We start from the raw sequence: 16,521 nt of genomic DNA, 5'->3' as shown, positions 1-16,521 counted from the left end.
GCCTGTGGTGTTCCGCATATAGTGGTACTAATCAGAGGTACTGGAAACCCACAGTGAACCACTCTCTGCTGCTACTAATCATAAACCTATTGTGTACCTAACATAGTGGTACTACTCGCAAGTAAAGGCGACCCATGGCTTTCCCCGCATGATGGTACTGATCACAAGTAGTTTCATGGTTCTAATTCAAACGTCCCTTGGTCGCCTCTTTTAGTCGTCTCTTACGACAAGCATGGGATACCGTGGGTGTATTCTTCGTCTGCGTCCCCCACCCACAGGGGGTACTGACCAAAAAGATCTTCAGATATATCATGGCATTAAACACCACCTCCCAGTGAGTAGAAGAGGTCAAGAGGGATTCGGAAGAAGTTGGAATTACACACGAAAAGTCGACAGTCTAAAATCAAGTGAAGAGAAACCACTAAAAAAAAGGAGACCCAGACGGATCATTTCCAAAGAGGAGAGAAATATGAGAAGCAAACGAATGACGAAGTTCTGGGATGAGAAGAAAGGCCAAGAAGCCTAAGTTCTATGTAGTCCACAGATGGCGAAATTCGGAACAAATAATAATAATAATAATAATAATAATAATAATAATAATAATAATAATAATAATAATAATAATAATAATAAAGATGAGCCTGTAAACCGGGCTCCGGCGGAGAGGTCATGAGAGGCGAATGGAGAAGGAGATGGATAGGTTACCTACGAGAGTATTGAACTCTGACATGAAGGCGGGAGAATTAGAGGGAGACAAAGACGGCGATAGTATTAGACTCGATATTTTATGATTTAATGATACGAAAAAATGAGGTCACAAGAGTTACTGGAGAATTGTGTAGGCACTTAGGTAATTCACAGAGAATTACAGACAAAGGCACAACAGTTGATAATGAAGTGTGCGTGTGTAAATAAATAAATAAATAAATAAATAAATAAATAAATAAATAAATAAATACTTATGCCTAAAAATAATGTTTAGCTGGAAAGTTCTAAGGCTCCAGCTATAAGGGAAATGGGAGCTCATTTTAAAAGCGCACTCCTCAAACCTCGTCTCGTCTATAAGCTATGTTTCCACCCCTCAACTGTCCTATAAAGCTCTCCGTGTGGAGGGTTAATATGACAATTCCCTAGCATCGCATATTTGTTAGGAAGACTTCATAAAACGTTCCCATCCCTTCTTCAGTCGAGGAATGTGTATAGCAGCAGTGACTTGATTTATCGGCACAGGGGGGTCCAACAAACACCACCCCTCATTTGCATATAAAGTAAACGCGAAAGGCAATTCGTCGCCAATTTTCTTTTCTTCTGATTTTTTCTTTCTCTCTCTTTCTCCTTTTATAGTCCACCTGTCTCGTAAGGAAAAGAGGTAACAAGGAGCAGCAATGGGGTGCAAAAGAAAAATACCCACTATTAAACTTATGTAAAAACGAAGTCATGGCAAACCTGTCCCAAAGGAGGTAATGCCATTTCCCATTAAAAGTTTTACAAGAACGACGGAGGAAAAGATTATGGGAGAGCAACCCAAGAGAATTAAGTCGCAATACTGGGAGATAGCAATTGAGCCAGTTCACTTAGTTCTCCGAGAGATGATGAGAGGGGTAACGTCTAACTTAAGTAAAGGGTTGTGCGCTGTAAAACTTTCTCGATCTAACTAGGAAGCCAACGAGCACAGCCAATGTTCAAAATATAATAGCACTAGATTTGTTACTAAAACAACAAATATTATGGTCTCAATGGTTTAAAACTTACGAGACGTCGGAAATTTTCTGAGGAGTCTTTTTCAGCGGTGATTATATCAGCTCTCTTATAATAATAATAATAATAATAATAATAATAATAATAATAATAATAATAATAATAATAATGTGTGACCTGTTACGAGGTCTGGTGCAGGTCTTTCGAGGTGACACCTTATAGGCGACCTGCGCGTCTATGAGGATGGGGTCGTACCTATGATGAATTATAATGATGAAGACGTCACACACACCCAGCCCCCGAGCCATCAGAATTAACCAACGAAGGTTGAAATCCCAGACCCGGTCAGGAATCGAACCTAGGACCCCTCTGGACCAAACAACAGTACGCTAACCGTTTAGCCTATGAGCTGGACATAATAATAATAATAATAATAATAATAATAATAATAATAATAATAATAATAACAAATACAGTATACCGAGCGAGTTGGTCATGCAGTTAGTATCGCGTAGCTGTGAGATTTAATTCGGGAGATGGCCAGTTTGAATCCCACCATCGGCAACCCTGAAAATGGCTTTCAGCGGTTTCCCGTTTTCACACCAGACAAATGCTTATCTTAATTAGTCTACGGCCGTACCTTTCCAATCTTAGCTCTTTCCCACCATTGCGTCACCGATATCCTTCAATGTGTTAATGCGACGTTAAACCACCAGCCAAGAAGAAGATATAAGAATAAGAATGATGATGGTGATTGTCGCTTTAAGAGGAAGTTTACCGGACTAACCATCTTCTGTTAACACAAATCAGTGAGGAAAAATGGAAGGGGTCCGACATTTCGAAAAACGAAGACATCGCCCAAAAGAAAGCCAAGGGCCACGAAGGGCGTGAAAATGAAAGGTTTCTTTTGTTTTCGTCTTTTTTTGTTTTTCTGACTAGTTGCTTTACGTCGCACCGACACAGATAGGTCTTATGGCGACGATGGGTTAGAAAAGGCCTAGAAGTTGGAAGAAAGCGGCCGTGGCCTAATATAAGATACAGCCCTAGCATTTGCTTGGTGTGAAAATGAGAAACAACGGAAAACCATCTTCAAGGCTGCTGACAGTGGGATTCGAACCCACTATCTCCCGGATGCAAGCTCACGGCCGCGCGCCGCTAACCGCACGGCCAGCTCTCCCGGTCACAGATAGGTCTTATGGCGACGATGGGACAGGAAGGGTTTAGGAGTGGGAAGGAAGCGGCCGTGACCTTAATTAAGGTGGGAAACCACGGAAAAATATTCTTCAGGGCTGCTGACAGAGGTTCTCGAACCCACTATCTTCTCAATGAAAGCTCACAGTTCTGCGCCCCTAACCGCACAGCCAACTCGCTCGGTAATGACGCTTCGGAAATCTAATGAGCCTGGCACAAAGGGAAGCAAAGCCAGGACTCGGTTAAGGTCCCACGGTCGCCAATTCACTCACCCAAGTTAAGAGCCCCTGGGATCCCTTTTAGTCCCCTATTATTACATTCAGGTGATATCGTGGATGTAATTCTGTCATGCCCATGTGCAGGAGGAGGACGCATGGCCTCAGGTAACGTGCAGTCATTTTGATTTGACGCTTTTGACTGCTAATGTGTCGATTTCGACGTTCCGTTTTCCTACTGCAGATGACGGAGGAACGACTTATGGCCGAGTTTTAATTGATGGTTGACAAGTAAATACGGAATGTGTCCGAGATATCTTATACGTCGACATCGTACGACATGGAATGCAGAATCGAGTACTGTAAATCCTTTCCTTCAAAAAATCCGACTTTCTCTGCTGGGTTTAAATCTGCGATCTTGCAGGTCAACACTCTTGCAGATAAAGCTCGCCACACTATAGATTGCCCCCTGCGAGCAGTGTAAGAAATATCTACCCATCTCACCTGCACCTTCTTTATTATTCTAGCGTCACAGAGCGCGCGATAAATTTCGCGTCCACTACAAGACAACACAATGGCAGATCAAATTACCTGCAATCCCTCCCCGCTAATCACCAGGACCAAGTTAGATTCTGAGGGCTACACAGCCTACCTATATTAAATTTGTATTTTTACGCTGATTCCGTGCGCACCCACGGGGTTGAAACATCTCCAACCCCCCGCCCTCAGCCTCCCGTACGTGATCTGGAAGAGAGATGACCCGCTGGCTATTAGCAATCGATCCACCAGTGGTCTCGGAGCATTGTCATTCTGCAGGCAGCCAACGTAAATAATGAATTTGTCATCATGGCGACCCGGAACAGCTGGCGAAGTCCAACGCAGAGAACAGGAAACTGTAATACACTGGTATATCATATCAACAATATATCAGGGGAGATATTCGGGGATTGCTTTTGTTTTTTTAAAAAACCTCGTAGAAATGGTTCAGCTGGTAAAAAACTACCATGAAAGAAAAAACTTGAAAGTCCGTGGTTAGATTCCCGACCTCGGTGAATCTGAGCAGAGCCTTTAGACAGGATCATCATCATCATCATCATCATCATCGTACGCAGTTTCGAGCTGTTGGCTAGATGTGCTTGGAACATACTGTAAGCCTCTTCATCTCCTCTTGTCTTCCCACGACAACCCCTTCTCCTCTTCTCTGTACACACTCTTTCACTCCTTTTATCCACCTGTCTCTTGGTCTTCCTCTTGGTTGTTTTCCTCTTATCTCCATTCCCTGCATCCTCTTGGGTATCGATGATGATGCTTGTTGTTTTAAGGGGCCTAACATCAAAGGTCATCGGCCCCTAATGGTACGAAATGAAAGAACAAAAATTGCAAAGGCATCCACTGTCCAAAATAAAAATAAAATATGGCATGAAGAATGAATGGATGGACAGGAACTCAACAAAACACAAAACAAACAAACAAAAACCAGTGGATCGGACTCAATACAGATCGAATATAACATTATTACCGACCAAGGAACCACTTATAAAGCACAATGATGCTTGGTGTCTAAAGGGGGTGCAAAATCCACGTCTAAGGCCCCACAGAATGGTACATGTCGCGAGTAAAATAGAACTATGGTATGTGTCATGTTGGGGTATTAATCAGAAGTAGCGAAGACTCATGGTGTTCCACAAAAGATGGTACTACTCACAAGTATTGCAATACGTACAAGTAACGCAGACCTATGGTGTGTCTCACACAATGGCCCAACTCAGAGTCAACGCATACCGAGAAGGTTCCCCACCTAGGTGTACTAACCACGGGCGCCGGTATTCCCGTGGTGTTCCTCACATAGTGGGTACTAATCACAGGCAACGCAGACCCACGGTGCTGCTCATATAGTGGTACAACTCACAGGCTACGCCCAGACCCGCGGTGTTGCACACATGGGTACAACGCACGGGTACTGGAATCCACCAGGCCAGGCTTTTACTGCTACTAATCACAAACCTATTTCGTACCGAATTTAGTGGCACTACTCGCAAGTACAGGCAACCTACGGTGTTCCCCGCGTGATGGTACGATTCAAAATTAGTTTCATGGTTCTAATTCAGTCAGCCCTTGGTCGCCCCTTTTAGTCGCCTCTTACGACAGGCAGGGGATACCGCGGGTGTATTCTACATGTGCGTCCCCCACCCGCAGGGGGTCTCTTGGGTATCCTTCCCTCTGTCATTCTATTCATGTGTCCATACCATCGAATTCTAGATGCATCTATCCTGTTCTGTAGTAGCTCTTCTTTTAGTATATCTCTAACCTTCTTACTTCTTAGCTTATCCATTCTTGTCACACCTACCCAACATCTCAGAAATATTATTTCACTTGCCTGTATCCTAGTCACAGCTCTCTGCCTCATTACCCAAGTTTCTGCTGCATACATCAGAACAGATATACAGTACGCCCTGTATATTACTCTTTTGCTTCTCTGAGGGGCATCCTTGATCCAAACCGGTGTCCGGACATTTCGTACCACCTAGTACCATCTACCTGCGAACAATTTTCCTGTAATTCCAAAATATTTACGCCAGGACAATCCGTACCACTTGATATCAAATTGAACTTCCATTTCTACGTCAGCAGACATAATGAGCCCGACAGGCACATTTTAGAAATCAGAAACAAAAATAATTTACAATATTTGCTGAAGAAAACTTTAATAATTGCCCTTTAAACTGCACTTATCACTTATGTTTACGTACATATCAAAATTAGGTCGATTTTTTTAGGTATAAAGCCTGAAACAAAACAACACAATACAAATATACATTGTGTTCGGGCGCAATGTACCTGACGAGCACAAGGATGGATAATATTACTATTATTGTGAATATTTATCAACTACTGCATTATTTCATTATCAAGTAAGTTGCCTAAAATAAAATGTTCTGATGAACTGACCAATATGGGCTTGAAGGTCACTAGGAAACTACTGAAAGGTGTGAGTAGCTATGTTCCCGCTGATGACGAATACGAAATAAGAATTAATACGCGCGCCAATCAGGTCAGTTGCACCCGGCGGAAGGTTAACATCAGTAAAAAAAAAAAAAAAAAAAAAAAAAAAAAGGTCACACCGTGCGGAGTCTTCTGCGCCACTAGTGGACAATGGATATACAAATGAATACACTAATTAGGAAATCGTTTTTACTTCGCATTACTTTCCTTCTCTTTCAAGTGGTACGGAATGTTCTCTCCTAAATATTTTAAAGTCATTAACTGACACTTCGCAGGTAATCTGCCGGTCATGTGGTACGAAATGTCCTGGAACCCTCCAAACCAGGCTTCTGACACTTTTCAGGAATGCTCCTGCTTGTCTTCCACGCTCGATTATTTCCTTATCATTTCTTCCATTTTCCTCAATGATACTTCCCAGGTACTTGAAACTCTCTACCTTCCTAAGCTGTTCCGCTCCAATGTCCCTTGCCACTTTTGTCATGAGCTCGTCCAATACTAAAATGAAGAGCAATATTCAGAAGCAGAGGCCTAGCAATGGAGTGGGAATTATTGCACAAAAGGACTCCTAGGATAGAAGCTAAAGGCTTCCGTTAACTGCAACTTCGGCAGTAAATGGGCTTTGTCCCCAGAAATTAACCTGGTATTCATTTCTGGTTTAGAATGAGTGGTCTTCAGAACCATGTGCCTCTTTTGACGTAGAAATGTCATTTCTAAATTTTTCAACCTCCTGACCCGGGAATTAAACCAAAGTCCTTCCGGGTTAACCAAGCACGCCTTTATCGCCACGGTTAGGCAGGCCCTAGTCCTAGGTGAAAGAGATGGAAATTCAAATAACGTCTCTTCTCAACCTTGCAACCCGCGGCTTTTGTGGTAACATAAAATATTGAACGGTGCAGATTATTATTATTATTATTATTATTATTATTATTATTATTATTATTATTATTATTATTATATGGAGACAGCCTGGTGGCTATGATCGTTAAGGCGTTTAAGTCTTAAACGGTCTGACACCGTGGTTACCCCGTTCGAGTCCTTGTGGTCGAAAAAATTTTCACGATCAGAATGTTGGCCGGCAGGGCAGGTGAGGTGGTGGTATACAATGTTTAATCACTAGACGGCGTGCCAAAAGCCTGGATTCAATTATAAATCTCTCTGCAGTGTTCATAAGGAGTGAGGGCATTTGACGCTGTCGATGGTGATTCGTCCGGCGATGGGGACGTTAAGCCTTGAGCAGACCCCTTGGTGCTATTCGTCAGGAGTAGGCTATGTGCCGGCACCGGGCTTCCTTCTCTTCCTTCCCCCCACTATCGTATACCACGTCATTCTTTTCATCTCATTAACTCCTCTGGTGAGGTTGACGTCAGGAAGGGCATCCGGTCATAAAATCCCGCCACGACAAATTCATCCACCTCATAACAGACCCCGTAGAGAAACGTGGCAAGGGTTGGACAAACATTATTACTAGCTTATGACACTACACACACATATTACAAGAGTATAGTAACTTCTTTATTTAATCCGTTTAAGCTCCTCTACCGCCTTAAGGGCAGTGTCCTGGAGGGTGAGACATATGGTCGGGGATTCAACTGGAGCGGAGGACCAGTTCCTCACCCAGGCGTCCTCACCAGCTATGTTAATCAGGGGCCTTGTCAGGGTAAGACTGGAAGGGTCAGGAAGTGGCCGTGCCCTTAAGTTACGTACCATCTCGGCATTTGCCTGGAGAAGTGGGAAACCACGGATTTTTTATTTTTTTAATAATGTGCTCTACGTCGCACCGACACAGATAGATAGGTCTTATGGCGACGATGGGATAGGAAAGGTTTAAGAGTGGGGAGGAAGCGGCCGTGGCCTTAATTAAAGTACGGCCCCAGCATTTGCCTGGTGTGAACATGAGAAACCACGGATCTTACTGGTTTTACAAAGCTTCTCGATTTTGTTTTCAAGTGAGAAATCTACTCTGGGATGCAAAATACTCCAGAAAGCAAAATTAACCTGTTTCATACCTACGTTATTCCAATTCTCACTTATGGACTTGAAATACGTCCTACATAAGGCTAATAGTAAAATCCAGTCAAGAGAAATTAAATTCATCAGAACAATGAACCAAAAGACTAAGAAAGACAAGATTAGAAATGAATCAAACAGGCTGGCATCAAAATACCTGTTACCGAGTTTTTTGGAAGACTCAGGATACAATGTTTTGAGCACGTAATGAGGATAGACAGAACAAGAACAACAAGGAATTACTTTGAGAGAGAAGTGAAAGGGGAGAGGCGAGTAGGGAGGCCAAGGAATGGATGGATAGACGACGCAGTGAAATCGGAGGTCAGCAAGAAGAAATATCAAGTGGGAGGTGATAGAGGAACAGAAATTATATTCTGACTGGAAGAAGTGGAGAGGGTTTGTACTCCACATCCGGGAAACTGGAGCTGGGAAATGATGATGATGATGATGAATGGTTTTAAGACTCACCAACTACTTTCACGGTTTTCGGAGATGATGAGGTGTCAGAATTTTGTGCCATAAGAGTTATTTTCTCGTATTAACCGGTAAATTCTAACTAACACGATAACACGAGGTTGGTCTATTTGAGCACCATGAAATATCACCCTTAGTCAAAGAAAATCCCACTCTGAACTACAACACAGCCAACAAAATGGAAGTAAAGAAACTTGCACTATTAGCGAAAATATTCCAGTTGTAGTGAAACCCATGACGGAAACGCACGACCGAAGCTCCTGCTGGGAAGGTCCACTCAACAGGTAGACGCAAGTCCAACAAGGAGGCCTTTGATAAACACGGGAGCTCAAGTGTGTGGACAAACTGGCACCACTCACCTAGATCACATTAAATAAGATGAACATACCGCTCCCTGGAAGTTGCTTGCTTGCTTTTCCATTCACTAATACTTCTTAATTCCATTCATAAAAGCGTTCTCGAGCTGTCAAATGCTTTTACTCATTTTGCAGGTCACTGCACATGACCTTACAGTTACTCCACAAACAATCTCGTCATTAGCTTTCAGTAAAACAAAAAGTTATAAAACAAACGAAACAATTCGATTCAAGAATGCCAAACGTTATCTTGAACAATTTCTTCTTTAAGAGAACTTAGTACTAATTCAAGAAAATGATCTTCCTTTCCCTTGTAGTGCTTTCTCTATTACTGAAGGTTGGCCACAGTCACAGCGAAGTCTGCACGATGTTTGGCTGTCCTCATCAGTCTACTAGAATCTAGCCCTGTCCAATCCCGTAAGTTGTTCAGCCAAGAGGGTTTCCTTCGACCCCGCGACCGCATGACCAATTTAAATAGGTTGTACTTTCTTTTCTTGATTGTACACATCAACATTAATTCCCTCCTCATGCGTCAGAGTACGGCAGCATTAGAGATGTGGTCAGTCCACGAGATCCGTAACATCCTTCGGAACACCCACATCTCGATGGCATTCATTCTTTATTATTTTAATGTTTCAGCTCCGTGTAGAAGCACTGAATATACATAGCATCTGACGAAGTTGTGACGTGTCTCCAAGCTGTCACACACTAGATTCCTCATTCTCAGAAAGCTAGCACAAGCTATTCCTATTCGTCCACGGATCTCTAAATCCAGGTCTAAGTCATCACTCATCAGTAATCCAGCTGCCAAAGTACTCAAACTTCCGCACTTGTTCAACTTGTTCCCCATAAATGTCCATAAGAATGTGCTTGTTACGAGTTCTAGTAATGCCCATCACCTTTGTCTTCTTGGTGTTAATTCTGATTCCAAGTATATCCCCTTCCGCTACTATTCTGTCTGCCAGACACCGAAGACATTCGGTACTGTCAACCACGATGACAGTGTCATCATTTAATTTTAGTGTTAACTTTTACTCCATCTTCCGCTTCTTGGTGAGCAGCTCGGAAAATCTGCTCAGAGTACAGATTAAACAGCAGGGGAGATACACATCCTTACCGTACTCCCTGTTGGATTCTAGCAGCGCGAGTCACGGAGTTTCCAATTTTCACGAAAAAAAGACCCTAACATCCAATAAATCGTGTTTAAATGTATATTTGATTGTCTCGTATTTGGAATGTTTAGCAATAGAGAGCGTAATAAAATCTTTCACAAGTCGTATTACGTGTTGATACTGACCTTTGGGGCTGGGACGTGAGCAGTAATCACCAGGTAGGAGAGTAGAATACAGGCATTGGAAATTAAGTTTTCAGCAGAAGTATGCAAGGTAACCCAAGAAGAGGAAGAAAAATGAGAAATTCAAAAGGAAGTTGGATGTTGACAGACAGCAAGACGAGATAGGGAAGGCTTGCATTAGGACTCACGGTCTCTCAGGGTGCACCATGCACTGTGCACGGTGCAAAAGAAGACTTCGCTTGGTTGACCAGAGTGCAGACCCCCACTCCTCGATTTGGAGCAATAGCGCTGTCTCTCTCTTTCCCCAAGCCTGTCTCGCTCGCTCCCCCTGTCTCCCTCTTCCTCACTTGCTCCGTAGCGCTCCAAATCCGAGCCGAGTTGAGCCCAGCTTAGCCGAGTAGCCCATAGACGAAGCGTTGGTCCGAGCCGACCCGAATGGAACCGATGCACTGCACACAGGACCTCTGCGCCGCTGTCTGTACGCGTGAGATTTTGGGCGTTTGAGAGGCCCTGCGTTAGGTGGTTTGGTCATGTCAAAAGCGTAAAAGCAGACAGAATTCTATGAGTAAGTCTGGGCGAGAGGTATGAAGGAAGGGGGCCGAGAAGGAGACAGAGAAAGAGATGGAAGGAGTAGATTGAGGATGATACAGTAAGACAAGTGGAGATAAATGATTAACTGCTCGACCAAGGAGCTCGCTGGACAAGGGTGAAAGGAGTGCAAACAAGAGATTCCACAGGAAATGCAGACAAAATGTGCCAGTCTTTCCATTCCCACAATTCCACATAAACTTACCACCATTCGAATTATTTCCGTCTTGCTCCAAGTAATAATTATGATTACACACGCCGCAACACATATCGGTACCAATGTGATTTAGGTCTTCATACACTTTTCACAATACATGCTAAGAACTCGGAGCTGTCAATGATAAAGCCTCAAGTCCCATCAGTAGTAAAAACACACAAAAGTTTGTAAATTATCATCTAAATCAAGATACATCGAGTTTTATGTTGTAGTCCACCTCTGAAGCCCCTGCTGAATGTTTTTGAAAAACTTGTAGCTAACATTCCACTCGCACTTACATACCAAGTTCAATGAAGATCCTTCTATCCGATTTCCCGTGATGTAACAAACAGATAAAAATTAAACTAAATACGACATAGGCTATTATTTGTCCTGACCGGTATATAAAAACAGATATCAGGTTAATATTGAAAAATATAGAGAGGAAGACGATTTTATATATATAGAATATACACAGATGTGGTCCAGTTACGTTTTATAGCGGTCCGAGTGACTGTACGTTTAGTGCCTATACAAGACAATCTTCATATGTCGATTGAGAACTCACAATAATTTATTATATAGACACAAATGCAACAAATGATGATGATGATGATGATGATGATGATAATGATGATGATGACTGTTGTTTAAAGTGGCCTAACATCTAGGCCATCGGCCCCTAATGGTACGAAATGAGACGAAATGTAATGAAAATTTAAAAGCCAGAGTCATCTACTGACCAGAATTCAAAACGTGATGACGAAGAATAAATGGGTGAATATGAATTTAAAACAATCAGTGGATCCCACCCGCAATGCCCCACATTCCCAGAAACTAGCATAAAACAATAGTATTACTGACCAAGGAACTGCTTCTAAAGCACAATCCTGAATCGATGATGCTTGCTGTCTAAAGGGGTACAAAATACAGGTCATCGGCCGCTCATAATGGTACTATCGCTAGTAAAGTAGAGCCATGGTATTTTTCATGTTGCGGTACTAATCGAAAGTAGCGTAGACTTGCGGTATTCCACACATTATGGTACTACTCACAGGTAATGTAATACGCGCATATAACGCAGACCTATGGTGTTTCTCACATTGCGGCGCTACTTACAGGCAACTCAAACCTATGGTGTTCCACACATAGGTGCACTAATCACAGGGACTCGTACTATCCCGTGGTCTTCCTCACATAGTGGGTATTAATTACAGGCAACCCAGACCCACGGTGTCGCTCATATAGTGGTACTAATTACAGGCAACGTACGCCCGTGGTATTCCGCATGTAGTGGTACTAATCACGGGTAATGTAAAACCCATCCTGATTCACAAACTGTTGCTACTAATCACAAACCTATTGTGTACCTAACATAGTGGTACTACTCGCAAGTAAATGCGACCCTTGGTGTTCCCCGCGTGATGGTGCTAATTACAAGTAGTCATGTTCCTAATTCGATCACCCCTTGGTTGCCCCTTTTAGTCGCCTCTTACGACAGGCAGGGGAAACCGTGAGTGTATTCTTCGTCTGCGTACCACATCTACAGGGGGTCAAATGCAACAAAGGATAAACGAATGTATTACTCAAGTTAGAATACTAAAATACATTATTTCTTTCAAAGCTTGAAATTTGAGCATGTCTGTTTACTGTGATAAGAATTTACTAGCATGAAATCTCAATTAATTGTCAAATTAAAAATAATGTAATTGTTTAATAGTTTGAAGATGGTTTTTAAAATAAGTATTGGCTTTAGTGTGCTTTATTAATAGTTTATTTAGGGGTAGTGGCCCCAGGTTCGATACCCAGCCAGGACAGAGATTTTTACTTGTATCTGAGGGCTGGTTCGAGGTTTACTCAGCCTACGCGATTACAATTGAGGAGCTATCTGGCGATGGGATGGCGAACACGGTCTAGAAAGCCAAGAATAACAGCCGAGAGGATTCGTCGTGCTGACCACACGACACCTCGTAATATACAGGCCTTCGGGCTGAGAAGTAGTCGCTTGGTAAGCCATGACCATTCGGGGCTGTTGCGCCAAGGAGTTTGGTTTCTTTGGTTTTTAGAACAACATAATCAATAAGCTGTTAGTGTTGCAGATAAAATCGAAATCGATTTAACAAATCTTCCAAAAGAATATTTACGGTAAGTTGCAAGAAGAGAAGTTCCATGAACAGTGAAGGCAGCGTTCGTGGGAGCGAGAAACTAAAAAAGGGTGGTCTAAAAATAAATTATTACAAGAGGGGCTACTGGGTGTTATAATGTGTATCAAATGTATTGTTAATTAATGGGGGCTATGACTTGACAAATTAATTAACTCAATGAGATGACAAGTTAAAAGCTTCTCCAACACTGATTGAGGTGGGAACACCAAATTCGTGATCATGTTTCAAAAACAAAAAGCCGCCGGACGTAAGAACTGAAGAAGTAGCACCAGCTTCTGGCATTTCATGAGATGACTCCCTCTTTGAAGAGAACTCCATTAGCAGGCGAACTGCGGGAAGGACTTTGAGGCGAGAATTCCTGCCGTACATCGTGGAGGGGCACAGACCTACTAATCATCATCATCTATGGATCCTAGATACAACTTATGTAAACGATATGCCTCTGCCTGTTTCTGTCTTTGCCAACTACTTAGTCTTCAATTTGGTCTAACCATCTTCCTCAGGGACATCTGACTGGTCTTTTTCCAGGAACCCTCCTCTCCTAGTAAAGCCAGAAAATCCATTTTTCTTACATTCGCTTTACATGGCAGAACCATTTCAGCATGCAACGTTTGAAATCTTTCTTTCACTTTCAACAGAACATTGTCTCTTCTTATGTAACCATTTCAGTGATTCTGCCCCTTCTCGCCTTGTGCATACCTGATTTTAGAACATCATTTTCAACTTGTAAATTACTGATGTGTCTTGCAGCGGCATACTGACAGGTCCAAATTAATGACACGACCAATAAGGCATTTATTGACTGCTGCAGTGTGGTTTGTGTGTTAACCCTTCCAAAACAAAAATGATAGTGTCAATTAAACCGACATACAAACAAATCTCACAATAAAAGATAATATATTTGATCAAGTGTCCTTCAAATACTTGCACACCATGTTGAATGACCAATGTGACTCCAAATGAGAGACAGAATCTAGAATGCAACAGGCCATGAAGAAATTATTTGTAAGGTCAGATCTCAGTCTGCAGCTACAAATCCGCATGATCCGCTGCTACATATTTTGTATTCTCCTATAAGGGTGTGGAAGCGAGACCCTGGATCCAAGCATAGAAGAAACGTATCGATATCTATATCGCCGTCTCTTGCACACAAGATACTGAACATTTCATAAAACGAGGTCCTTTATTGGGTGAAAGTAAGAAGAAATGACGCTTATTATAAAACAAAGGAAAACGCAATAACTAGGACATGTTATGAGAGGCAAAATGCATAAGTTATTACAGCTAATTAATTACTGAAGAAAATATACAAGGGAAAAGGACCGTTGGGAGGAGAAATTCATGGCTAAATGACATTCGAAGATGGCACGTACATTATATACATCAGAAGGAGCTTTTCATGCTGCACTGTCAAGATCAGAGCTGGCTACGTGGATCACCAACACCCGTTCGAAGACGATGTCTTAAGAAGTAGTGTAGTCCGAATAGCAGCGCGCGGACGTGATCCAGCCTTCGAAGAAATTCAGAAAGTTACGAAAAAATTACATCGAAGAGAAGGGAGAATGGCTGCGCGATTTCTTCAATAGTTAACACTGACGTTCCGGTTTTGTAGGTAGTTGATGTCGGGATGGCTTTCATAAGCTGCAAAACCGCGAACTTCTTATCGAACAGGAAGAACACGCGAAAAACACAATTAGGAGAAAACAAATTATAAAAGCTAGGCCTACAATGCCCTAACGTCTCGAGCCGGCTAAAAATTGTATTGACATGCAATGTTCCAAGCCCCTTATCAACAATAACATTACACTGACTGTATCTATTGCTGGTTTGCTTTGTCCCTTCTGTTGTCACTCATTTCCGCTAGATGACAGTGTTCCAAAAGGAAAGCTAACCCGGCAACGACAGGTTCGCAAAGCTAGTCCGGGGTAAGATGAAAAAAGTTGTCTAGTCCCTCCGTGGCTCGTAAGGTGAGAAGTCGGCATTATATTGCTGCTATGTGAAATTTGTGTTTACAAAAATTGGAGAAGAGAAGGGTTTCCTCAAGGATCCCAATGTCCTCTCTTAATTGCATTTTACCATTCCATGGAATAAACAACTAACGTCAAAAAATATGGAGTAACAACTAGAATAAAATCAAGGCGAAGGTAGGGATATGCAACAACTGTCTTCTTACCTGACACACTGAATCCTGGTCGCCATCCTGCTTCTCGCTGAGGACCTTGGCGACGTCCCGGACAGACGTGGCGACGTCTGGAGAGACGGCTCCACCTTGCAGAGCTGAACTTATCATACGCAGGGTGTTGTGATCACCACGGAGTGCCACTTGCAGCTCGTTCAGGCGAGTTTCAAACGTTTGCCAAGTCTGAGACGCACGTTCTAGGCTGGTAATCCTAGAAGATACGCTACAAAATAAAAAGAGAACACTCTTAGAGTCAGCAGTCCTATTTTCGCACCTGAAGGTGATTAAAAAGAAAATACAATCAATAAGAGCATCCCTCTCCAAGCCCTAGAAGTGGAGTTATTGGTAGTGCATACAGAAATACGACGGGTAGCAATAAGGTAAAAATACTGCTAGTGCTGATGACGTCATAACAAGCAGAATTGCTGCGGAAGTGTCTACAAGGAAAAATGCAGAATCTAATGAGTGTGTTGATAATTTTATGTGGTCAGTTATCACTAAGAGAATGTTTGTGGAAGTAAAAATTCTGCATTTAGGTATTTATGATTTAATACAAACCTACAACGAAGGGAACAGAGAGGTGTAAAGTATTGAAGACATCAGGCCTTCCACGTGCACATAACTCTGGAAAAAGACCAAGTGTAAAGATAGGTACAGTAGTTCAAAATTTATAACTGTTAGGTTCTTCTGACTGCCGAACTATTTTTCATTGCTTAAATTTTAACAGAGTTATGAAAACGATCAATGCACGAAGTCCAATGCGCCGAACGCCAGGAATTACTTAGGTATACGTTAAGGCGTAATATTTCTTTGTTGATTTCTTGTTTTCATGCGAATCTTATTTCGTTTTTTATTCACAAATTTCATGAGTGATGTGTTGACATTTTACCGGACAATATGGTCGGATATTATATATACTGTATGTACAATTTGCTTTCCGTAGCACCGGCCAGCCCCGCGGAAGAGGGGTAGCGTGCCTGCTTCTTACCCGAAAGCTCCGGGTTCTATTCCCAGCCAGGTCAGGAATTCTTACCTAGTTCTGAGGGCTGGTTCCAGGTCCTCTCAGCCTACGTGATTACAATCGAGGAACTATCTCACGGTGAGATAGCGACCCCAGTGTAGAAAGCCAAGAATAACGGCCGAGAGGATTCGTCG

The 16,521-nt window shown here is 42.5% G+C and overlaps 1 protein-coding gene across 1 annotated transcript in view; it reads right to left on the bottom strand.

Annotated features, from left to right (window-relative positions):
• klar (klarsicht) overlaps nucleotides 1-16,521 on the bottom strand; it is a 1,195,270-nt gene that overhangs the window by 28,354 nt on the left and 1,150,395 nt on the right. The window contains exon 22 of the mRNA XM_067157231.2: nucleotides 15,361-15,589. Coding sequence (XP_067013332.2) covers nucleotides 15,361-15,589 — 229 coding nt within the window. The remainder of the gene's footprint in view (nucleotides 1-15,360; nucleotides 15,590-16,521) is intronic.

The sequence above is a fragment of the Anabrus simplex genome, chromosome 13 (genome assembly GCF_040414725.1).
Source record: "Anabrus simplex isolate iqAnaSimp1 chromosome 13, ASM4041472v1, whole genome shotgun sequence".
Lineage (NCBI taxonomy): Eukaryota > Metazoa > Arthropoda > Insecta > Orthoptera > Tettigoniidae > Anabrus > Anabrus simplex.
This window is presented reverse-complemented; position numbering and strand designations above follow the sequence as displayed.